Genomic DNA, 25,413 nt, shown 5'->3' on the forward strand with positions numbered 1-25,413 from the left:
AGGTCACTGAGGGAGGCTGGCGTAATACAGAAGTAATGTGGAGTGTAGGGATGAGGAAAATTAGCTGCTGAAAAAGGAATTCCAAAAGGAGGTGGGAAAAAGCTGAAGGCAAACTCTTCCTACCAAAACATTTCTCTAGCTAGGTTTGAGCTGAGGAAAAGGTTCTCTCTTTGAACCTTTTCTTCTCCACCACAGGATGCAGAAAGCAGCCTTACGGTGTTAGCACTGTACTTTCAAATAGAGTTTGAGGTGAGTAGAGTTCTGGCTGGGAATGTAACAACCACTATTTCATTGCTTTTTTGGGAAAATGTACCGTAAGTTCCAAATAACATAAGTGAGTTTTGGAAGATAACCTGTCATTAGTAAGCTGGAAAATGCCCATTAATATGAGCATATATGTGTTTTCCTTTCTGTTATGAATTTTTTTGTGTTGTCTCTTTTTGGAGACTTCTCTGAATTTCCCACAAATTTTCATAAATTCTGATTAATCTTTCTTTGTATATGTATGCAAAGAAGCAATCAACTCATGGAATTTTATACCTTGGTAAATTAGAACAGGGATCAAGAGACAAGAAATATGTTCTCAATTATCTTTTCTTAATGAAAGAATAAGGTCCAGCTATACAGCTTTCCTTAGCTATTTGGAGAACCAAATCAAAAATGAACACCAAAAAAATGTTTTCCAGTTTGGATTATAAAAAACAAATAAGTGCAGGTCAATCACTCAGACATGCCCATATGTTATGAGTCCTTCCAATATAAGCTTTGCTTCCTTCTAATAATAATAATAGTAACCAACACTTAGTAAGTGCTTACTCTATGCTAAATCCTTTACATGACTGATCTAATTTACTCCTCACAAAAATCCTATGATGAAAATAGTATTGCTGTCCCAATTTTACAGGTGAGGAAATAAGATTTTGGAAGGTTTAGCAACTTGTTCCAGATAACTCAGTAGTGAGTGGCAGATCTCTTAAATTCTGTACAACCACAGCAGTATGCACCTAAAAACCCACGTCCGCAGGATAGCTTGGGGATTTTAGTTGAGGTTTATTTCACTATTAAAAGTGGCATTCATATGAGATTGCTATCCCTGCCAAATTGTTACTCACTGAGTGTTAAAAACAAGTTTATTATGTACCAAGCTAAGGTCAAATTTGTCATCAAAGGGAATTCTGTTTCAAATCAACACAACACGTAATTATGGTTAACATTGTTTGGATACTAGCAAATGTTCATAAGGGTAAAGGATCATCACCCAGTATAATATTCTAGACCTACGTTCTGTAGGCCATTCCAACTTACAAACAGCCAACTCTGCTATGATCCTGACCTGGAACAGTCTCCCAGGCACAGGTCCTGCCCAGAGAACCCTCTTTCCCACTGCTGGTGGTACAGCCTAAGCTTCCCACTCTGCCCTTTCCCTGATTCAGGGGCTGCCCCGTGCTTCCTAGCAACACCCACACCTCAACCTGGTTCAGGTCAGCAGTAGGGAGAGGCTCCAAGTCCAACAGTATGGTCAGAAATGGGTTCTCTGGGCCAGGCGTAGTGGCTCACGCCTGTAATCTCAGCACTTTGGGAGGCAGAGGTAGGTGGATCACTTAAAGTCAGGAGATCGAGACCAGACTGGCCAATGAACATGGCAAAACTCTGTCTCTACTAAAAATACAAAAATTAGCTGGATGTGGTGGTGCGTGCCTATAGTCACAACTACTCAGGAGGCTGAGGCAGGAGAATCACTTGAACCTGGGAGGCAAAGGTTGCAGTCAGCCGAGATCATGCACTGCACTCCAGCCTGGGCGACAGAGGAGACTCTGTATCAAAAAAAAAAAAAAAAAAAAAGAAGAAGAAAAAAGAAAAAAAGAAATGGGTTCTCCAGTCAGGCATGGTGGCTCATGCCTGTAATCCCAGCACTTTGGGAGTCCGAGGTGGGTGGATCACTTGGATTTCAGGAAGTGGAGACCAGCCTGGGCAACATGGGAAAACCCCGTCTCCACCAAAACTACAATTAGCCCGGTGCGGTGGTGTGAGCCTGTGGTCCCAGGTACTCGAGGCTGAGGCATAAGAATCACTTGAGCCCAGGAAGTGGAGGTTGTAGTGAGCTGAGATCGTGCCACTGCCCTCTAGCCTGGGTGACAGAACAAGACCCCATCTCAAAAATAAAAAACAAAAACACATGTGCTCTTACAAAAAAAGAAAAGAAAAGAAAAAGAAAGAAATGGGTTATCAGAAGAACCTTGGCTCCCTCTGATCTAGGGGTGGTGTAAGACTGTGAGAGTCTAATGATCTACTACAGCTAGAAGTGGGGACAATCACAGTGTACTTGATCTATATTTGGGCTGAGTTTATGATTAACACTTGTCCTGAGCATGCTTAGGAGAAGAAAAGGAACTGGAGGTTCAGCAGCTATCCCATCTGGGCTAGATGTCAAATTTCAACAGAATGCTTTACAAATGCATTTATTTTTCATTTTGTGTTGGAGTGTGTGGCGGGGGTATGTAGCTATGGCTCTGTTTGCGTCTGTTTTTTTTTTTTTTTAGTATTAGATGAGGTATCCTTTGACACCCTCAAACCCTGAGAGTGTAGTCAGGGTGGAGAGGTGTGTCATCACATCACTGCTGCTGGCTACAGCAAGAACACAGCCACTCTGGGACTTGCAGGTACAGTGGCTCACACCTGTAATCCCAGCACTTTGGGAGGCCAAGGCAGGTGGATCACTTGAGGCCAGGAATTTGAGACCAGCCTGGCCAATATGGTGAAACCTCATCTGTACTAAAAATACAAAAAACTTAGGCAGGGATGGTGGTGCACACCTGCAGTCCCGGCTGATTAGGAGGCTGAGGCACGAGACTCCCTTGAATCTGGGAGGCAGAGGCTGCGGTGAGCCAAGATCGTGCCACTGTACTCCAACCTGAGCAACAGAGCAAGACTGTCTCAAAATAAAAAGAAAGAAACAAATGGAGCACACCTATGGAGACTGATTCCTGCCTGGCTGAGCCATTTCTCACAGACCCCAAATTTTGCAATAACTGTCTCTCTATTTCTAAAACACAAGTGGCATCAACCAAGCCAACTGGATGGGAACCAGCCGGGTTTATAAGATTACTGAGTTTCCATTCTTTACCTCTTTGAATAGGTTAAGAAAGCACTTCATGAGATTATTTTGTTTTGTTTGTATGTGATCACTTGAAAAACCTGAGAGTTATGTTGGGGGATGGGGTAAAAAGGCAGGGACTCATTGGTAATAGAAACAGAATATGAATTCACCTGGTCCCATTCTCCAACATGAAGCTCGTTAGATGGTAAATATTAGTGGACCAAAACGCCATATCATCCAGTCCTCCAAGAAAATACTCTTGGAATTGTTCCACCAAAAACGGGGACTTTGTAGAGTAAGAGGGATATAACTATGGCAGAGAGAAAGAAAAAATAAAATACATACGGTACTATTCCTGGTATCTTTATAATCCTTTAAGACTGGGAAGAATGAAGACTTTACCTTGGAAACAGCTAGCATCTCACCATACCTGCAATATAAACAATAATTTTGGCTGTGAATTGCAGTTTCTAACAGAGAAATGAAGCAAATAATGAAGAAAAAGTTCCATCCGTCCTTATCCACTGTCCTGCAACTGCCTTTGAATAATAGGCAGAATCCATAAATCCGAAATCCAGTCTCAGGAAACAAAAACATAAAAACCGTGCTAAGGAAGTCACAACAAAATCAGCTGCAGATTGTCCTCTGAGTTACACTTACATTTCTAAGAACTGGATATGTGAACAATCAACAATTACATTTTCAGTGATGACTTCTCGACCATAGAGTTTCTCATAAATTCCCAGCAGATCTTTGACTGGCACATACCTGAAAAATGCAGAATAATGTATAAGTTGTTTTGATTCCGAAGCTGAAAATAGTAACAGCAGCAGCAGCAGCAGCAGCAGCTACCAGTTATTCCATGATTATCTTGTGCCAGGCACCATGTAAAAGTCTTTACATGCACTAGTTATTTAATCCTAGCAATGACATCAGGTGGTTAGTGCTATCACATTCCCATTTTACATAAGAAGAAATGATTAAGGCACAGAAAAGCTAAATAATTGGCCCAATGATGAAGAGCAAACAACTGGAAACTTAATCAAACATTTATGTAGGTATACTCAGATTGGAAACTGTAACAAACAAAAGGAGTGGTTAATTTTGTGAATTCAGAGTTCTTTCGAGAAGTAATTTAAAGTATTTTCACTGTTTCAAGTTGAATGGAAAAGAAAAATTATTTTAAAAACACTATTATAAAAATGCCTCCTCACCCTGACATCTTAATTTCAGAGTATACAAAGTATACAAAAAAGTATAACAAATTATAAAAGTATTGTGAAAGGAAAATAAATCTCAGAACCCAAAAATCACTAAACTAAAGGGAAAAGTCAAGCTGGGAACCGCATAGGGCAAACCTGCCTCCCAATCTATTCCTGTGTGTGTGTGTATGTGGTTTTTTGTTTTTTGTTGGTTTTTTTTTTTTTCTTTTTTTTTGGAGATGGAGTTTCACTCTTGTTGCCCAGGCTGGAGTGCAATGGTGCAATCTCCATTCACCACAACCTCCGCCTCCTGGGTTCAAGCAATTCTCCTGCCTCAGCCTCCCGAGTAGCTGGGATTACAGGCATGTGCCACCACGCCCGGCTAATTTTATATTTTTAGTAGACACGGGGTTTCTCCATGTTGGTCAGGCTGGTCTCGAACTCCCAACCTCAGGTGATCCATCCGCCTCAGCCTCCCAAAGTGCTGGGATTACAGGCGTGAGCCACCGCATCGGGCCCTCCCAATCTATTTCTAAGTGAGATTAAAAAGCTACATACCTCCCTCACAATTTGCCTACAAGGAATTAAAAGATTAAAAAACTACATACCTCCCTCACAATTTGCCTACAAGGAATTAGAAGATTAAAAAACTACATACCTCCCTCACAATTTGCCTACAAGGAAATTCCTGTGGGCAAAGGACAGAACTCAAAAATCATCCCTCTGCTCACCTGAGACAAATGTATATCTGATCGCTTCCTTGGCCTAATTGTTTCACTAAACCAGACTACAGCATAAGTAACACTATTCCTGTAAATTGTATATTCAGTGAAAGGCTAATTGGAAACCAGGAGGAATGTCTTGTATCTACGATGACCTGGAAGCCTCCTCCCCCACTTTGAGTTGTCCCGTCTTTCTGGACTGAACCAATGGACATTTTAGCTATTTAATTTTTTTTTTTTTTTTTTTGAGATGGAGTCTCACTCTGTCACCCAGGCTGGAGTGCAGTGGTGCAATCTCAGTTTACTGCAACCACCACCCTTTAAGTTCAAGCAATTCTCCCACCTCAGCCTCCCAAGTAGCTGAAACTACAGGCATGCACCACCATGCCTGGCCAAAACAATTAACCTGTAAGGGGACTGAACCCGCAACCCTGGTGTCATTAGCACCACACTCTAATCAACTGAGCTAACTGGCCAACAGCCATTTCACATATATTGATTGATGTCCCATGTCTCCCTAAAATGTATAGATAACCAAGATGTGCTCCAACCACCTTGGGCACATGTTGTCATCAGGATCTCCTGAGGCTGTGTCATGGGTGTGTCCTTAATCTTGGCAAAACAAACCCCCTAAATTGATTGAGACTTGTCTCAGATACTTCTTGGTTTACAGTATAAAGCAATGAAGAGAATTCTAAATCAGGCTTTTGGTTCACAAATATTAGTTATTTCAGTAGGAAAGAGCAGCATTTAAAAATCAGATTTATACTGAATCATCTTTTAATTTAAAAATTCTCAGAATAAGCAAGATAAAAATCACAACCAACAAAATCTAATTTCAGTAGGTTTTTTTTTAGTAGGTAAAAGAAAGACACAATTGAGAGACTCATTTTTTATTTTATAAGAGCGCTGGAATGGCATTCCCAATGAAAATAGCTTAAAAGGTCAGACAAAATAACAAAAAATATTTTTTTAAATGAATCACCAAGCTAGCAGGACAGCAGAAATTTTTCAAAGACCAAAAACAACTAGAAACAAAAAAACCCTGGGAGGTAAGCAAATGGGACAACCAGCTTTTGCCCTGAGAACATGTGCCACACCCTACACTTTAGGTTTGGAACCTGGATGGTTTTGTTTGTTTGTTTGTTTGTCTGAGACGGAGTTGGAGTCTCACCCTGTCATCCAGGCTGGAGCGCAGTGGCATGATCTCGGCAGCTCTTAACTTGAGCCTACTTATTCTAGCATCATGGAATATCACCAAACATGACCAGTATAACTCCAGTCATATCTGATAAAGGAGACTCTAATGCAGCAACTATTATTAGAGATAAAGAGGGTTACTGCCTCACAATAAAAAGCTCAGTTCACAAGATAACCTTTTGAAATTGAATGTACCTAACAATATATCTTCAAAATCTATATAGCAAAGCAAACTTTGACAGAACTAGAAGAAATTGAAAAATCCACTCTCATGGGGGAGATTTTTAAAACTAATTTCTCTCTTAATAATCAGTAGATCAACCTGATAAAAAGTAAAGAAATAAATAGTGATGCTATCTTACTTATACCTTACAAATCTTTTTATTTAAGTGGTAATTTGTTGTTTTGTTGTTGTTGTTGAGATGGAGTTTTGCTCTTGTCTCACAGGCTAGAGTGCAATGGCATGATCTCAACTCACTGCAACCTCCGCCTCCCAGGTTCAAGTGATTCTCCTGCCTCAGCCTCCTGAGTCACTGGGATTACAGGTGCGTGCAATCACACCAGGCTAATTTTTGTATTTTTAGTAGCCATAGGGTTTCACCATGTTGGCCAGGCTGGTCTCAAACTCCTGACCTCAGGTGATTCACCTGCCTCGCCCTCCCAAAATGCTGGGATTACAGGCATGAGCAGCCGTGCCTGGCCTCAATATTTCAAAATTGTTAATTTTCCAATTCATTTCTAGATTCAATGAACACTTAATCAAAATTCCACCAAAGTTTTTCTTGGAACATGACAACTTCAGCCTAAATCTTATTTGAAAGAACAAAGGCAAAGAATAGGCAGGGTACTTTTGAAGAAAAAGGACTGGTTAAAAGATCTGCCCTACCAGGGGCCAAGACTTATTATAAAGCTATAGCAACTAAAATAATCAGTATTGTTCAGGAACCAAAAGGACACAACAGAAAGCCCAGACACTGACCCGTACATACACATACTATTTTAATTTACAACCCAAAGGGGGTGCAGTGGCTCACACCTGTAATCCCAACACTTGGGAGGCCAAGGTAGTCAGATGGCTTGAGCCCAGGAGTTCAAGAGCAGCCTGGGCAACATGGCAAGACCCCATCTCTTACAAAACATTAAAAAATTAGCCAGGTGGAGGCTGAGGTGGGAGGATCACTTGAGCCTGGAAGTTGAAGGTTGCAGTGACCCAAGATTACACACCACCACACTCCAGCTTGAGCAACAGAGCTAGACTGCTCAAAAAAAAAAAAAAAAAAAAAAAAAAAACAAAACAAACAAAAAAAAAACCCACACATACACAAGACAGAAAGAAAAAGGAAATTAAAACAGAGACGGTATTGTAGATCAGTAAGGAAGCAGTAGACTATTGATAAATCATTCTGGGACAATCCATTATCTCCAGAGGAAAAAATAAAAGTAGATTTACATTTCAGAACATACAAAAAATTAACTCCAGTTAAATCAAATATATGCACCTAAGAAACACAACTATAAAAGCTTTAGAAGTCTATGTAAAAGAACAACCATTTGCCCTCAAGGTAGAAAGGTTTTCTATTTATTTATTTATTTATTTATTTATTTATTTATTTATTTATTTTTGAGACAGAATCTCACTCTGTTGCCCAGGCTGGAGTGCAGTGGCACGATCTCGGCTTACTGCAAGCTCCGCCTCCCAGGTTCACATCATTCTCCTGCCTCAGCCTCCTGAGTAGCTGGGACTACAGGTGCCCGTCACCGCAACTGACTAATATTTTTGTATTTTTAGTAGAGACAGGGTTTCACCATGTTAGCCAGGACGGTCTCAAGCTCCTGACCTTGTGATCCACCTGCCTTGGCCTCCCAAAGTGTCTTTTTTTTTTTTTTTAAGAGACAAGGTCTCACTCCGTTGCCCAGGCTGGAGTGCAGTGGTGCAGTCATAGCTCACTGAAGCCTCAAACTCCTGTGCTCAAGTGATCCTCCCACTTCAGCCTCCTGAGTAGCTGGGACTACAGGTACCGTGCCACTACACCCAGCTAAGAATGGATTTCTTAAATAAGACATCAGAAGTACAGATTACAAAGGAAAAACTGATATATTCAACTACATGAATATTAACAAATTCTGCTTGTCAAGATACACCATAAAGTAAGTGAAAAGACACACCACAAACTGTGAGAGACATTTGTAACAATTAAGTGACAAACTGACAAGACAGTAGAAGCCAGAATATGTAATACTTACAAATAAAAGGATAAGCAACCCAACAGAAAAATAGACTGAAAACTGGAAAAAGTTTTCACTTAAAATTAAACACAAATGATCCATAAAATTGAAGAAAAGTTTGACCTCATTAGTAATCTGGGAAATTCAAATGGCAGCCTTAATGAGATACCATTACACACAAACAGGATGGAAAATTTTAGCAGCTGGACAATACTAAGTATTGGAGAATGCAGAAACAGCAGAACGATTATACAAAGCTGATGGGAGCATAAGGTGAGATGATGATTTTGAAAAAGTAAAGTTAAACTATGACTCAGCAACTCCATTCAAAATTGGGTAGAATTCAAGTTTTCAAAGAATCTACTTAGACTATGCTAATATGCAGTTTTGCTTTTCAAAATTTACCAGTGCAGAAGACTTCTAATTATACTGTAAGTTATATTTTCTAAGAAAAAGAGTTGGTTCTAAATGCCATTTAGATATCACATATTTAAATGTACATTGCTCTTACCAGCGTCGTGCAAGGTAATTAAAATTAAATTCAAACTGGCTCAACACATCTCCTCCTAGGGTATGAAAAAAATATTGACATTTGATGGATTAGTGACAAACATAGCATGCATCTTTCAACATGAGGTCTGACAAGTCAGATTACTAGTTTTTCACATTATTACATGTTTTTGTTCATTGTTTTAGGTAAAGGCATGCTTTTTTTTAAAGAAAAATTATCTTTTAAAAATCTTAGTGAAACATATACATTAAGAAAGAATTAGCCATATAACCAAAGGTGATTTTTGTTTTACTTTAAGGAAATATCTACCATAAGTGTTTCTTTTAATAAACACCATTCACCACCTAGTTTAAATATTTAAAAGTAATTTACTACTACAGACAAAAGGTGGAATTTAATAAAGCTAAAGTATTAGGAGAGTGGGAGACACTAGCTAATGAATTTTAACCCAATGTATAAGTAAAGTTTTTCTAAAGTTAAGACGTGTCAACAACAAAATGTAGAGTTTTTTAACAAAAAAACACATATAGACACAAGTTTGTAGAAATACATCTCTATGTTAAATGAGGTACATCTCTACTATATATGAACTGCAACATTAAATAGAAAATACATGCAACAGGCAAAATATTAAAGACACACATATTTAAAGCACAGTGGTGATGTCATTATAAGTGAACTATACCACAAGGAGAACATTAAGCAAATGGAAATAAACGGTACCAAAATCACCAGCTGAATGAGCCTCAGAATAGGAGCCGTGAAAATCAATCTGAGAAAGAAAGAGAACCATCTGGTGTGTATTACAAATTGTAGCCCCAACTCTTACTCCCACAATCAGGCAAGTGGTGGGAGATGACAGCTAACTCAATGGACTGCTGAGGATGCATTATAGATAGACTCAATTTTCACACTAACATTTTATTAGTTAAAAAAAAAAAAAAAAAAAAAAAAAAAAAAAAAAGGCAGGGTGCAGTGGCTCATGCCTGTAATCCCAGAACTTTGGGAGGTTGAGGCGGGTGGATCACCTGAGGTCAGGAGTTCGAGACCAGCATGGCCAACATGGTGAAACCCCATCTGTACTAAAAATACAAAAAACTGGCCGGGCATTGTGGCGGGTTCCAGTAATCCCAGTTACTTGGGAGGCTAAGGCAGGAGAATACTTGCACCTGGGAGGCAGAGGTTGCAGTGAGCCAAGATTGTGCCATTGCACTCCAGCCTGGGCAACAGGAGGGAAACTCCATCTCAAAAGAAAAAAACTTTATGTGTGTGTGTGTATATATATATGTATACATATGTGTGTGTATATATATGTATGTATATATGTGCGTATATACATATGCAGCTGAGTTGGATACATATGTCTGGTAATAAAGCTACTACAGACAATTCTGCCTTATAGGATATATAAAAAAATCTCTGAGTTGAAGTTGAAACTTCTAACATAATGTAATTAACATAAATTAAGGACTAGGGGGCCATCCAGAGGCTAAGTCATCACGTAAGATCACAATTTTCAGTTTGAGGACATGACATTTTCATATAGAAAGCTAAAAAGAAAGAGAAAAAGTCCAATAAAGTAGAAGTATTACTTTTAAATAGAACCAAGTGGCAGGTATTCATATCCTTATTAAGATATATGGCTTAAAGAAAGGATAAGATTTCTCAAATATTTTTGTAACTAAGACAAAACATCACATCTATTACTGTTTTCAGTACACACTAGCCACTCTGCTGTTGTGGATGAATCTACCCAGTTGGCAAGAAGAATAAAAGGAATGAATTGGGCCGGGCACAGTGGCTCACGCCTGTTATCCCAGCACTTTGAGAGACCAAGGCAGGCAGATCATGAAGGTCAGGAGATCGAGACCATCCTGGCCAACATGGTGAGACTCTGTCTCTACTAAAAATATAAAAATTAGCTGAGCATGGTGGCGCATGCCTGTAATCCCAGCTACTCAGGAGGATGAGGCAGGAGAATCACTTGAACCAAGGAGTCAGAGGTTGCAGTGAGCTAAGATTGCACCTTCGCACCACTGCATTCCAGCCTGGCGACAGAGCAAAACTCCATCTCAAAAAAAAAAAAAAGGAACAAACTGGAAAAGATGGGACTCTAACTAAACACTGCTTTGGGCAGAAGTCTGAATAACCTAACATTTTCCTTTCTTCTAAAACGGTCACGTTTTGATCTTAGGTGTGGCAGTATCACTCCCATAAAGGGTTGTACTCACAGCTCCCATGGTCCTAAGGAATCCTTGTTCAATGCCCAGACTATGCCAGCTGACATCTGCTACCATATGAGAAGTAATTCCAAACAAGAAAGCTACCAGTTTCTCTGTGTCCTGCCAAACAAGCAAATTAGAGTCATGTGTGTTTGGGTGATTTTATAATAACAATCCTATTAAAAGTTTTAATAAATAGAAATTCATTTATGTTATTGAGACTTAAAAAATTTCAGGCAAGTACATTGCAGTTTCTAGTTATTAAAAACCATGTAAGAGACCGGGTGCAGTGGCTCACGCCTGTAATCCCAGCTACTCAGGAGGTTGAAACACAAGAATTGCTTGAACCTAGGAGGTAGAGGTTGCAGTGAGCTGAAATTGCGGCACTGCACTCCAGCCTGGGCGACAGAGCAAGACTCTGTCTCAAAAATAAAAAACCACACACAGGCCGGGCGCAGTGGCTCACGTCTGTAATCTCAGCACTTTGGGAGGCCAATGCAGGTGGATCACGAGGTCAGGAGATCGAGATCATCCTGGCTAACATGGTGAAACCCCGTCTCTACTGAAAATACAAAAACAAAAAACAAAAAAAAGTAGCCAGGCGCGGTGGCGGGCACCTGTAGTCCCAGCTACTCAGGAGGCTGAGGCAGGAGAATGACATGAACCTGGGAGGTGGAGCTTGCAGTGAGCTGAGATCATGCCACTGCACTCCAGCCTGGGCAACAGAGCGAGACATAGTCTGAAAAAAAAAAAAAATATCCCCCCCCCCCCCCCAAACACACACACGAAACCATAAGGACTTTTGGAAACATTTTATGATGTGTTGGAAGTGCTTTAAGATTAATTACTATTGGAGCAAAATGATGAAGTGATATATCCCAAACTGTGTTTATAAGTAATTCAAGTATTATCTAGCCATCTACTATGTCCAAGCAATGTGTATGACACCGAAGGTAGAATGGTGGGCAGCCCTTACAGAGTGGTATGAATGGGGTCAACGCAGGTGCAAAAACAGTACACGGCAGGTTTGGTGCTAAATATTTTAAGGATTAGAGGACCATGCCTACCTTCTCCCAGGGAAGGGGATAGTTCTCTCGGATATAATGAACGCTTGCGTTAAGAAACGGAGTCCAGTGAGTGCTCTCAGACACATCATGGAATTTTCCTGACAAAACAAAAGCAGGGCTCTGGATTCTCTCTTAGAAGTTGGAGAGTCCCAATCAAATCTTCCACCACCACCCGCTGCTGTGTCCCTTCTCCTCTTTCCCTCCATGCCCCTCAGTTTCTTCTGTCAACATTCAAAAGAAGCCTCCAAAACAGAAGAGCCAGCTAAGATTTTGGAATAGGCATGGTACTGTCTGCCTGATGACTAAAAAGAGCCCTACCGTAAGAGGGACGGAAGCCTGAACTGGCTCACAGTATCGCAAGCCTGGCTACCTGGTTAGAATAGAGGCTAAAGTGTTTCCATTTCTGTGCCCTAAAGCTAAGGAAACAAGCTGTAGTTTGGTTTTGTTTATTTGTTGGGGTTTTAAAAATATTTTTCTTGTCTCTCACAGTCACCCTCCTTAAGAGTACAAAAATAAAAGCAAGTATTTCATATGCTTTCAAGCATTTGATTTTATAATAATTGTTATAAAATGGCACGAGCCCCAGCGAGCATTTTATGCAAGCATTGTTTGCGTGGGCCAGTGGGTGTCCCATGTAGCTCTTTATTCCCACAAGAGGGGTAGGGAAGACAGAACTGGCCTCTGTGCTAAACCTCCAAGGGCCACGAATGCCTCATGGAGTGCCAAATGTTACGAGGGTAACTAAAAGCAAAACTGCAGAGTTCAGATCCCTCAGTTCAATTTTTCTATGCTGTTCCTAAAGTAAAAATTGCTGAACCAATTTTAAATCATTGTTTTTTTTTCAAAATGGTTTTCAAAGAAGTTAGAACCAAGACATTTTATTTGCGCCCACAGTTTTTCTAGAGATAAAGCTTTAAACAATTCTTGTTCTCCAGAATACAGTAAAACTCCAGAATTAAATATAGCAGTAGCTCTTTTGAACAACTTCAACTTAAACGAATTGCCAGATTAACTGAAGCTTTCTGATCCCTCTGTAAATCCTACAGACTGGAAGCAAAAGAAAGTCCCCCAGGGCGTGCTGGATGCTGACAGCTGGCAAGCCACTGCCCAGAGACTTGAACTTACCTGTGTATACCATAGGTCACAAAGGGTCAATCAGACCCACTCCAATCCTGTTTAAACCAGATGTCCTTGTTACTGTAATTATAAAAGCTAATTCAATATTAGGTAAACTAATACAAATGAAGAGTTTTGCTGGGTACAGTAGTGCACGCCTGTAATTCCAGCACTTTGGGAGGCTGAAGTGGGACGACCCCTTGAGACCAGGAGTTTGAGACTAGCCTGGGCAACATAGCAAGACCCCATCTCTACAAAAATTAAAAAATAAAATAAAAAATTAGCCAGGTATGGTGGTACACACCTTTAGTCTCAGCTATTCAGAAGGCTGAGGCAGGAGGGTCACTTGAAGCCAGGAGTTTGAGGCTGTAATGAGCTGTGATTGCACCACTGCACCCCAGCCTGGGCAACAGAGCAAGACCCTGTCTCTAAAAACTATTAAAATAACTTTTTTTAAAAAAGGTGTTTTTTCTTTGGCAATTAAATATCTAAGAAAGCTAAGTGCTTCTGAAAGATGCAATAAGAGTGAATCACCAAAGAAGAAAAGCAAAACTACAGTTGAATTAGGTATGTATGAGACAAGGTAAGATATGGAAAAATGCATGAAAACCTAAGTGGAATGTCTATACAAATTCCCTGTAACTAGTCATATACCAGTCTCAATCTTTTCCTCACAGAAGAGTATTTATTGCTGTAGAAAACAATGGAAAATGCTAAATAGTTTACATTCCTTTTCCACTCTCCTCAGAACCTTGGCTAGGGTGGGTTTTGTCTGTCTCTAAAAATGGTGTAAAATAAGCAATGTTTCTCAAATTGAATGGACAAAAATATCCTTTCTTTTCTTTTTTGTAGAAGTTATCAAGGGACAGTAGAGCTCCCATGAATACAGTTTGGGACATACTGAATTAGAAATAATAGGTTAGAAAGGAGAACTATAACATGCAGGCAAAATAATAGGATTGAGAAATGATAGTTAACAGACTAAGAGGGAAACAGAACAAAACTTATAAATATGAGAAACACAAAAGCTTAGCTGTCTGGGATTCTAACTGCAGGAGTGAGGAGCCCCAAATAGTTCATTTCAGTTCCAAAGACCATCACTGAATTAAAGGAATGGGATAATAGCAGATGACCCCCAAGACCTCAGAAGCAGTTTATACAAGGACCCAGTGTGCTGGAGGCCTCCATTTGTCCTTCCAGACCCACTCCCCATCCTTCTGTACCCTGTAGGGTGACTCTGAGGTCACCTGCTTCAACTGGCTTCGTGGCCCTCTGGCTTTGGTTGGGTTGGGTTTGGCCAATAAAGAGAACTGACAGATCAGAGAAAAAGAAAACACAGAAGTTGGGGTATGTATTCTCCCAGCTCCCCTTCTGTGGGGTCACAGTGGGCTGGCTGTGCCCCATAGCTGAAGGTCCAGCTCTCATCAAGTGGTCCTCTTCATGCAGCTCTCTCTCTCTCCACGGTTCCAGTAATCTCTCCCTCCCCTGAACGATCTTTTGTAATTCCTCACCTCCTGTCCACATCTTTGAAAATGGTACCCTTACTAAACTCCTCTCCAATTACTCAGTTTGAACGTGACTTCTGGGTCCTGCTGGGTGTCTGACTGATACAACCCATGAGACTAGTTTACTGATAATGACAGAGCAGGAGCACTGCCATCTTGGACAACAACTGCCATTTTAAGTCCACCTTGACCAAAAATTGCATAAATCCAAAGGGCATCAGCCTAATGGGTGGAGTCAGCATAACCATAAACCACAAATAACATCTCCAATCAGAAACATTCCAAACCCCTTCCCAACCAGAGATGTGCCAGCCCCAAGATAACCTCCCCTTCAGACGGAGAGATGTCAGCCCCAAGATAACCTCCCCTCCAACTAGAGGTATTCCAACCCTACAATAAACTTCTCCCCCACAGAGAAACATTCCAAGCTCTCTCACCAATAAATACTCTTAGTCTGTAAGAGAGAGTGCTCCTGACTGAAATCGGCCAGAAGCCCCTCTCAGGTTTATTTCTCCAAAATAAATCTGTCTTTGACTGTCAAGCTGCTTTTCATGTTTCTTTCCTCTTTCTTTAACTCTTATAGATAAAAGTGTCTGAGATTTGCATAGCACTTGACAAAATATTGTGCATTAATGCCAAGGACAATCCAGTAAAGAGACAGGGCAAGCATTATCTTCACCAAGACATGAAAATTGGGATTCTATGCATAAGTGACTTTTTTAAGGTCACATACTAATATGGAAGAAACACAAACTCAGACCTTTTGATCTCTTGCAAAATGTCTTCTGCCGTGCCACTTAGGTTTTCACCAAAAAATAAAGTTTTCAGAATTTCTATGCTTAACCAGGTCAGTTTTAGCTAAATGGAAAATGCAACTATGTAAACTAAGTCATTAACCAACAATATTATTGGGAAACAAATTGTTCTCAACAATAATGGAAAATACACTGTACAATTAAAAATATATAGTACACATACATATATATTTTTAAAGTCATAGCTATTCCTAATAACCAAGTAAAAGTGACTTCATTCAGTCTGTAAACTTTCATCTTACCTCCTTTGCAGAGGCTAGGGTAAAAACAATCAGGAAACACGGTTCCAGCCTGATATGCATCCTGGTGTTCTAGTAACAGCTGCAGAGCAGGAAAATACAGAGATTAAGGGGCAGCAGTCAGCAGCCTGGGGAGTGCAGGCCCCACCAATTTCCCATGATGAGATGCTAGAACTATGGGGGTATAGATGGCATGAAAGGGAAAAAGGAAGGAAGGAAAGCAAGCATAAAGTAAATAAATGATTGAAATTCACACATAATCCAAGACAACACACAACAATATATAACTTCAGATTCTTCCCTACCAAACACAGAGAGGCTAATTAAGAAATAGCAGAAATCACTTATTTAAACTTCATTTTCTTTCATTTTCTCTGCCAACGCAGTAAAGCAGGATTTCCCTGAGGCCTTCACATTGTTTTACTGACCCAGAGTTGTTGTTTTTGTTGCTTTTTTTTTTTTTTTTTTTTTTGAGATGGACTTTTGCTCTTGTCACCCAGGCTGGAGTGTAATGGCGCAATCTCGGCTCACCGCAACCTGCCAGGTTCAAGCGATTCTCCTGCCTCAGCCTCCTGAGTAGCTGGGATTATAGGCATGCACCACTACGCCTGGCTAATTTTTGGATTTTTGGCGGAGATGGGGTTTTGCGATGTTGGTCAGGCTGGTCTCGAACTCCTGACCTCAAGGGATCCACCCATCTCAGCCTCTCAAAGTGCTGGGATTGCAGACATGAGCCACCATGCCTGGCCCAGAGCTGGTTTTTATAAAATTTCCAATGATTCACAGTGAAAAGAGAAAAATACACACACATGTGCACATACGTACATATCAGTTTATAGCTGCTACCTGTGCTTTAGTGTAAGATGATGTCCTTTGTGTTTTGGGAAGACTAAAAAAAAAAAAAGACTAAAAAAAAGGATCTCCTGACCTCGTGATCTGCCCGCCTTGGCCTCCCAAAGTGCTGGGATTACAGGCGTGAGCCACCGCGCCTGGCCAAGCATACATATAACTTAATGTCTAATAGATGAATAATGGATGGAGTAGTCAACAAATGGTGATGTCACAACCCCGTAACAATGAGTATACCATCATTGCATGGGCAAATCCATGTTTACCCTACATCAGGGGTCCCCAACCCCCAGGCCATGAACTGGTACCAGTCTGTGACCTGTTAGGAATGGGGCCACACAGCAGGAGGTGAGCAGTGGGCAAGCAAGCATTGCCTCCTGAGCTCCACCACCTGTCACAGCAGCAGTGGCATTAGATTCTCAGAGAAATGTGAATCATACTGGGAACTGTACACGCTAGGGATCTAGGTTGCACGCTCCTTAGGATAATCTAATGCCTGATGATCTGAGGTGAAACAGTTTCATTCTGAAACCATATACCCCCCACCCCCCACCCCATCCATAGAAAGATTGTCTTCCATGAAACCAGTCCCTCGTGTCAAAAAACTTGGGGACCAGTGCCCTAGGCGACACTGACTTGAAATTAATATTACCAATGACAAGTCACTGGATCCCTGTCAAGTTTTATACCCAAACAAATACAAGATGAATTATAAGGTTAAATGTCAAAAATGAAGCCATAAAATTAACAGGATAAAATTTAAGTGAATAATTATATAACCATGAAGTGGGAATAATTTTTCTAAGCATAATTTACAAGTAGAAACCATAACAGAAAAATTGATGCATAAAAAATACAAAAATTAGCCTGGTATGGTGGTGTGTGTCTGTAGTCCCAGTTACTTAGGAGGCTGAGTTGAGAGGATTGCTCGAACCTGGGAGGTGGAAGTTACAGTGAGTTGAGATCATGCCACTGCATTCTAGCCTGGGTGACAGAGCCAGACCCTGTCTCAAAAAAAAAAAAAAAAAAAAAAAGGAAAGAAAAAAATTAAAATGCCAATTAAACCTAAAACAAAAGCCATTTTCCACCTACCAAATTGACAAAAATGAAAATGAATAAAGGCCGGGCGCAGTGTCTCTGGCTCACATCTGTAATCCCAGCACACTGGGAGGCTGCGGCTGGCCGGATCACTTGAGCTCAGGAGTTCGAAACAGCCTGGGAAACAAGCTGAAACCTCATCTCCAACAAAAATACAAAAAATTAGCTGGGTGTGGTGGCATGCACCTGTGGTCCTAGCTACTCAGGAGGCTGAGGTGGGAGGATCGCTTGAACCCGGGAGGTGGAAGTTGCAGTCAGCTGAGTTCATGCCACTGCACTCCAGCCTGGGTAACAGGGCAAGACCACTCTCTGGGCAGAGCATCTCTGAAAAAAGGCAGCAGTCCCAGCCAGGGACTTATAGGTAAAACCTCCATATCCCTGGGGACAGAGCACCTGGGGGAAGGGGTGGCTATGGGCACAGCTTCAGCAGACTTAAACGTTCCTGCCTGACTGCTCTGAAGAGAGCAGCAGACCTCCCAGCACAGCGTTCAAGCTCTGCTAAGGGTCAGACTGTCTCCTCTAGTGGGATCCTGACCCCCGTGTATCCTGACTGGAAGACACCTCCCAGTAGGGGCCAACAGAAACCTCATACAGGAGAACTCTGGCTGACATCTGGCAGGTGCCCCTCTGGGACGAAGCTTCCCGAGGAAAGAACAGGCAGCAATCTTTGCTGTTCTGCAGCTTCCACTGGTGATACCAATGCAAACAGGGTCTGGAGTGGACCTCCAGCAGACCTGCAGCAGAGGGGCTTGACTGTTAGAGAGAGGCACCATCCGACGTCAAAGACCAAAGGTACATAAATCCACAAAGATGGGGAGAAACCAGCACAAAAAGCCCGAAAATTCCAAAAACCAGAACGCCTCTTCTCCAAAGGAACACAACTCCTTGCCAGCAAGGGAACAAAACTGGATGGCGAATGAGTTTGATGAACAGACAGAAGTAGGTTTCAGAAGGTGGGTAATAACAAACTCCTCCGAGCTAAAGGAGCATGTTCTAACCCAATGCAAGGAAGCTAAGAACCTTGAAAAAAAGGTTAGAGGAATTGTTAACTAGAATAAGCAATTTAGAGAAGAACATAAATGACCTGATGGAGATGAAAAACAGCCTGAGAACTTCATGAAGCATACACAAATATCGATAGCTGAATCCATCAAGCACAAGAAAGGATATCAGAGATTGAAGATCAACTTAATGAAATAAATCAAGAAGACAAGATTAGAGTAAAAAGAATGAAAAGGAACAAGCAAAGCCTTCAAGAAATATGGGACTATGTGAAAAGACCAAACCTATGTTTGATTGCTGTACCTGAAAGTAATGGGGAGAATGGATCCAAGTTGGAAAACACTCTGCAGGATATCATCCAGGAGAACTTCCCCAACTGAGCAAGACAGGCTAACATTCAAATTCAGGAAATACAGAGAACATCACAAAGATACTCCTCGAGAAGAGCAACCCCAAGACACATAATCGTCAGATTCACCAAGGTTGAAATGAAGGAAAAAATGTTAAGGGCAGCCAGACAGAAAGGTCAGGTTACCCACAAAGGGAAGCCGATCAAACTAACAGCAGATCTCTCTGCAGAGACCCTACAAGCCAGAAGAGAGTGGGGGCCAATATTCAACATTCTCAAAGAATTTCCAACCCAGAATTTCATATCCAGCCAGACTAAGTTTCATAAGCGAAGAAGAAATAAAACCCTTTATACACAAGCAAATGCTGAGAGATTCTGTCACCACCAGCACTGCCTTACAAGAGCTCCTGAAGGAAGCACTAAACATGGAAAGGAAGAACCGGTACCAGCCACTGCAAAAACATACCCAATTGTAAAGACCATTGACACCATAAAGAAACTGCATCAACGAATGGGCAAAATAACCAGCTAGCATCATAATGACAGGATCAAATTCACACGTAACAATATTAACCTTAAATGCAAATGGGCTAAATGCCCCAATTAAAAGACACAGACTGGCAAATTGGATAAAGAATCAAGACCCATCGGTGCGCTGTATTCAGGAGACCATCTCACGTGCAAAGACACACATAGGCTGAAAATAAAGGGATGGAGGAATATTTACCAAGCAAGTAAAAAGCAAAAAAAAGGTAGGAGTTGCAATCCTGGTCTCTGATAAAACAGACTTTAAACTAACAAAGATCAAAAGAGACAAAGAATGGCATTACATAATGGTAAAGGGATCAATGCAACAAGGAGAGCTAACTATCCTAAATATATATGCACCCAGTACAGAAGCACCCAATTCATAAAGCAAGTTCTTAGAGACCTACAAAGAGACTTAGACTCCCACACAATAATAGTGGGAGACTTTAACACCCCACTGTCAATATCAGACAGATCAACGAGACAGGAAATTAACAAGGATATCCAGGACCTGAACTCAGTTCTGGACCAAGCGGATCTAATAGACATCTACAGAACTCTCCACCCCAAATCAACAGAATATACATTCTTCTCAGCATCACATCACACTTATTCTAAAACTGACCACATAATTGGAAGTAAAACACTCCCCAGCAAATGCAAAAGAACGGAAATCATAACAGTCACTCAGACCACAGTGCAATCAAATTAGAACTCAGGATTAAGAAACTCACTCAAAACCACACTACCTGGAAACTGAAAAACCTGCTCCTGAATGACTACTGGGTAAACAGCGAAATATAGGCAGAAATAAAAATGTTCTTTAAAACCAATGAGAACAAAGACACAACGTACCAGAATCTCTGGGACACATCTAAAGCAGTGTGTGGAGGGAAATGTATAGCACTAAGGGCCCACAAGAGAAAGCAGGAAAGATCTAAAATCGACACCCTAACATCACAATGAAAAGAACTAGAGAAGCAAGAGCAAACAAATTCAAAAGCTAGCAGAAGACAAGAAATAACTAAGATCAAGATCAAAGCAGAACTGAAGGAGATAGAGACACACACACACAAAAAAACCCTTCAAAAAATCAATGCATTCAGGGGCTGTTTTTGTTTTGTTTTTTTTTTGGTTTTTTTTTTTTTTTTTTTTTTTTTTTGAGATGGAGGCTTGGTCTGTCACCTAGGCTGGAGTGCAGTGGTGTTATTTCAGCTCACTTCAGCCTCCACCTTCCAGGTTCAAATGATTCCCTGCCTCAGCCTCCCAAGTAGCTGGGACTAGACTATAGGTGTCTGCCACCATGGCCAGCTAATTTTTATATTTTTAGTGAAGATGGGGTTTCATCATGTTGGCCAGGTTGGTCTCAAACTCCTGACCTCAAGTGATCGACCCGCCTTGGCCTCCCAAAGTGCTGGGATCACAGGTGTAAACCATCATGCCTGGCCTATTTCTGAGGATGACATTAGTATCTGGATTAGAATGCATCCTGAAAGGGAGCGTCTGTGTTCATTTAACATGTTTTAAATTAATAATACCTCTACTAGAATACCTGGTGGAAAACCTCTACTAGAAATCACTCTGCACACACTCTGGATTGACTGTTCATGTGATGAATTAGGTGGATTCTCATTTCCACTCCTCTTTCCTGCCTACTCGCCATCAAGGTCAGTGAAGATGACTATCACATATAAACGCGGTTTTTCCTCATTCAGCCTGTTAAGTTGGCAAGGGAGGAAGCTGAATCTTATGACTAAAAATATTTTGAGGATACAACAAATTTCAGTTATCTTACTATCCTGCTTCCCAAATGGACTATCAAGACTTAATGTTATCAAATGACCCAATTCTGATGTCAGAAGGGAATGCTAACCACTTATCGAATGTAGGTATGAAAGAATTACATCTTTGTCCCAAAGTATTACTTAGCCATAGAACAAACAGTGCATACGATCAGAATGTGTTCATTTGAAGATGGGTAAAGGTGAGTCATCAGCTAGTCCTACCAGGATATAGATATAGTAGGAGTTGGACGGAGAATCTCAGGGCATATTTCTTAATAAACACTTCCTTCTGGTGATGCAATTTGTGCATAACACACAGTAACAAGAAGTGGACAATCAATGATCTCCCTCAAGTATGACTTTTTAAAATAAAAACAAAAAAGATGGACCAGGCATAGTGGCTCATGCCTATAATCCCAGTGCTTTGGGAGGCCAAGGTGGGAGGATTGCGTGAGCCCAGGATTTCAAGACCAGCTTGGGCAACACAGTGAGACCCCCATCTCTATAATAAAAACAAAAAACATGTGCTCTTATCAGCAGCACATATACTAATATTGGAATGATACAGACAAAATTAGCAACTTTTTAAAATGTACTATTTAAAAAATTTCTCAAGTATTTTTTCAAATTATGATTATTAAAATCTTTAAATTTCAAGTGTGATATATATAAGATACATATAAAATGTTCAAGTAGCACTTGGAAGAGACATATACCTTTTAACCATAATATTAATGTCTTATAACATTAATAACATAATATACAACATTATAACATAAAGAAATAAAAAATGAGTCTTTTTTTTGTTTGTTTTGAGACGGAGTTTTACTCTTGTTGCCCAGGCTGGAGTGCAGTGGAGTGTACCACAACCTCCACCTCCCGGGTTCAAGTGATTCTCCTGCCTCAGCCTCCTGAATAGCTGGGATTGCAGGCATGCACCACCACGCCTGGCTAATTTTGTATTTTTAGTAGAGATGGGGTTTCTCCATGTTGGTCAGGGTGGTCTCGAACTCCTGACCTCAGGTGATCTGCCTGCCTCGGCGCCCAAAGTGCTGGGATTACAGGCATGAGCCACCATGGCCAGCCAAAATAAGTCTTAAAATTACTGTTTAAACATCTGTTACGATCTTTGTTTGGCACCTATAGAAGAAAACTAATGCACAAAGAAGGAAAGAAAAAATCAAGATTTTTACCTCTTTGTAGTTAACATGCCCATTGTGAAGATGAAGAAACTCCAGAGCTCTGTGTCCTGAGAGAAATAAATACATAAATCAATTAAGTTCAACTATTACTGAAAACAATTTAGGCGAGATGATTTTAAAAGAAAAATATACAATTTTGTGGTTGTAACTGTCAAGGATGCAGGAAATGAAATGAGTTTGCACTCGCTGGCAATTTTCATTAGGTATAGATTTGTGCAATATTTCTATTGTTATAGTACAAAGCAAGTTTAGATGGTGATTTAAAGTTTCTGCTTAACTATTAAATGGTTCTATGAGCTTTAGTGCTATTCAACCTCTCTAGACCTCAGTTCCCTCCTACGGAAAATTGAGTTTAAAAAATACTCACCGAACAGGTTGGTTGAAATAATAAATGCTAAGTGACAAGCACAGTGGCTGACACTTGGTAAGGAGCTCAAGAAAAAGAAACTGTCAGGCCAGGCATGGTGGCTGACACCTATAATCCCAGCACTTTGGGAGGCCGAGGTGGGCAGATCACCTGAGGTCAGGAGTTTGAGACCAGCCTGATCAACACGGAGAAACCCGTTTCTACTAAAAATACAAAAAATTAGCCAGCCTGGTGGTGCGTGCCTGTAATCCCAGCTACTTGGGAGGCTGAGGCAGGGGAATCACTTGAACCCGGGAGGCAGACGTTGCAGTGAGCCAAGACCACGCCACTGCACTCCAGCCTGGGCAACAGAGTGAGACTCTGTCTCAAAAAAAAAAAAAAAAAAAAAAAAAAAAAAGAAACTGTCATCATCATACTTTGCTTCAGTACTGAAGTAAACAAACCTAAGTACAAAATACAATATAACACCTAACCCATGGACTGAGCCAATGATCCTCAAAAGTTTCTCATCATTGGACCAGAAGGACAAAATAATCTCAGGAAACTACCAGTTCCACCCCACACCCACCCAAAGCCTGAACCTCCCAAGAACCAATAAGAGGACTAACATTCCCTGTGAAGTGACATTCAAAGGCAATACCTTATTTCTGTTGTGAATCGCCTCCAATTTCAAAAATTCATATAACAAAAAACTATAGCCACTACTATATTATAAGCATTAATATCACAAAAGTCACAACCCACAAATCCAAATAACCTGTGTATAGGATTCCAGTGATTTACGCTGAATGAAGCCATTTCTAATTAACTCACTCACACAATGCTGACCTTCCACTCAGGCCCTTCATAAGAAATGAAAAAGTGAACCAAAACATTTATAAAAATCATCTAATTTATTAGTAAATAAATGATGGAGTTTTGGTCGTCTTCTGTGTAAAAAAATTCTCAGAATCCGTGCAGATTCTATTTCAGGAGATGCCTTCAATTATGTTCACATAAATATTATTCTTTAAATATCAATTAGGACCTTTGGTACTCATCGAAGAAAGGCAAGCAATTATCTGGTTTTATTAAAATTTCAGATGCAATCTGTTTTGTAAAGTTTTAAACTCTAAGGATTAAAAAATTGAATATTTCCATTTATATTTGTTCCTCATCAGCTCATTCTGCAGTTTTAGCAATTTCAACTTCATAGAACATAGAACTGGAAGACACTTTAGAATTCTTCAAGAAGTTCAACCCCCTCATTTTATAGAATTGAGAGGTAGGTAAAGCAAATTGCTCAGAGTCACACATCCACTTTACTGGATGGCTGGAATTAGAACCTAAGTCTGGTTCTCTTTTCCATTGTTTCCCGACTCCCTTCTAGCAATATATTTTTAATGGAAAGAACACCAGACCAGCTGTCAGGACATGTAATTCTAGGCCAGGCCACTAAAAAGTTAGCTGTAAAACTGTCTATTATCAGTTTCTTCATCTGTAAAAGAAAAGAACTGGACTCGGTGACTTCTAGTGTCCTTTCAGATAGTCAAATTCTGTGACAACAGGTTCTTGCCCATCATAGCTCAGTATATATGTCTGTTTAGCACTGACAACTTTTCATTTTTTTTCCTATAATCTTATTATTCCTTGAAACATCTGGAGGTGGTAGAACTATAAAATTCTGTTATAATTTTTATCTAAATTAAAGAAAACTCAGGCCAGGCGTGATGGCTCACGCCTGTAATCCCAGCACTTTGGTAGGCCAAGGCAGGCGGATCACAAGGTCAGGAGATCGAGACCATCCTGGCTAACATCCTGAAATACCATCTCTACTAAAACAATACAAAAAAATTTGCCAGGTATGGTGGTGGGCGCCTACAGTCCCAGCTACTTGGGAGGCTGAGGCAGAAGAATGGTGTGAACTCAGGAGGAGGAGCTTGCAATGAGCCGAGATCACGCCACTGCAGTCCAGCCTGGGGGACAGAGTGAGACTCTGTCTCAAAAAAAAAAAAAAAAAAAAAGAGAAAACTCAGAACATCAGGTATATCTGAAATTAATCTGAAAATTGCTGTAGAATGTTATGATAGCTAATTCTATTACAAATTGACTCACATTTTCCATGTGTTAAAACATGTTACAAATACACTTCACACAAGAACCAAATCCTTTTGCTAAGAAAGATCTTAAGTGTTCTCAGTCCATATGCAAAAAACATGGTAGCTATATAGGGGGCACATGTGTTAATTAGCTTGATTGTGCTAATCATTTCACAATGCATACATATATCAACACATCATGTTGTGTATCTTAAATTTATACAATTTTTGTCA

The 25,413-nt window shown here is 40.5% G+C and overlaps 2 protein-coding genes across 6 annotated transcripts in view; one reads left to right on the top strand and one right to left on the bottom strand.

Moving 5' to 3' along the window:
• ACOT13 (acyl-CoA thioesterase 13) overlaps nt 1–25,413 on the top strand; it is an 812,642-nt gene that overhangs the window by 577,054 nt on the left and 210,175 nt on the right. The window lies entirely within an intron of this gene.
• GPLD1 (glycosylphosphatidylinositol specific phospholipase D1) overlaps nt 1–25,413 on the bottom strand; it is a 70,655-nt gene that overhangs the window by 39,634 nt on the left and 5,608 nt on the right. For all 4 annotated transcript variants that reach the window (XM_050788203.1, XM_050788201.1, XM_050788204.1 and 1 more), the window contains 9 exons: nt 22,726–22,781; nt 15,926–16,004; nt 12,248–12,345; nt 11,190–11,300; nt 9,682–9,730; nt 8,959–9,013; nt 3,758–3,865; nt 3,500–3,527; nt 3,268–3,407 (listed from right to left, as the gene is read on the bottom strand). In XM_050788203.1, coding sequence (XP_050644160.1) covers nt 3,268–3,407; nt 3,500–3,527; nt 3,758–3,865; nt 8,959–9,013; nt 9,682–9,730; nt 11,190–11,300; nt 12,248–12,345; nt 15,926–16,004; nt 22,726–22,781 — 724 coding nt within the window. The remainder of the gene's footprint in view (nt 1–3,267; nt 3,408–3,499; nt 3,528–3,757; nt 3,866–8,958; nt 9,014–9,681; nt 9,731–11,189; nt 11,301–12,247; nt 12,346–15,925; nt 16,005–22,725; nt 22,782–25,413) is intronic.

This window comes from Macaca thibetana, chromosome 4, assembly GCF_024542745.1.
Source record: "Macaca thibetana thibetana isolate TM-01 chromosome 4, ASM2454274v1, whole genome shotgun sequence".
NCBI classification, from domain to species: domain Eukaryota; kingdom Metazoa; phylum Chordata; class Mammalia; order Primates; family Cercopithecidae; genus Macaca; species Macaca thibetana.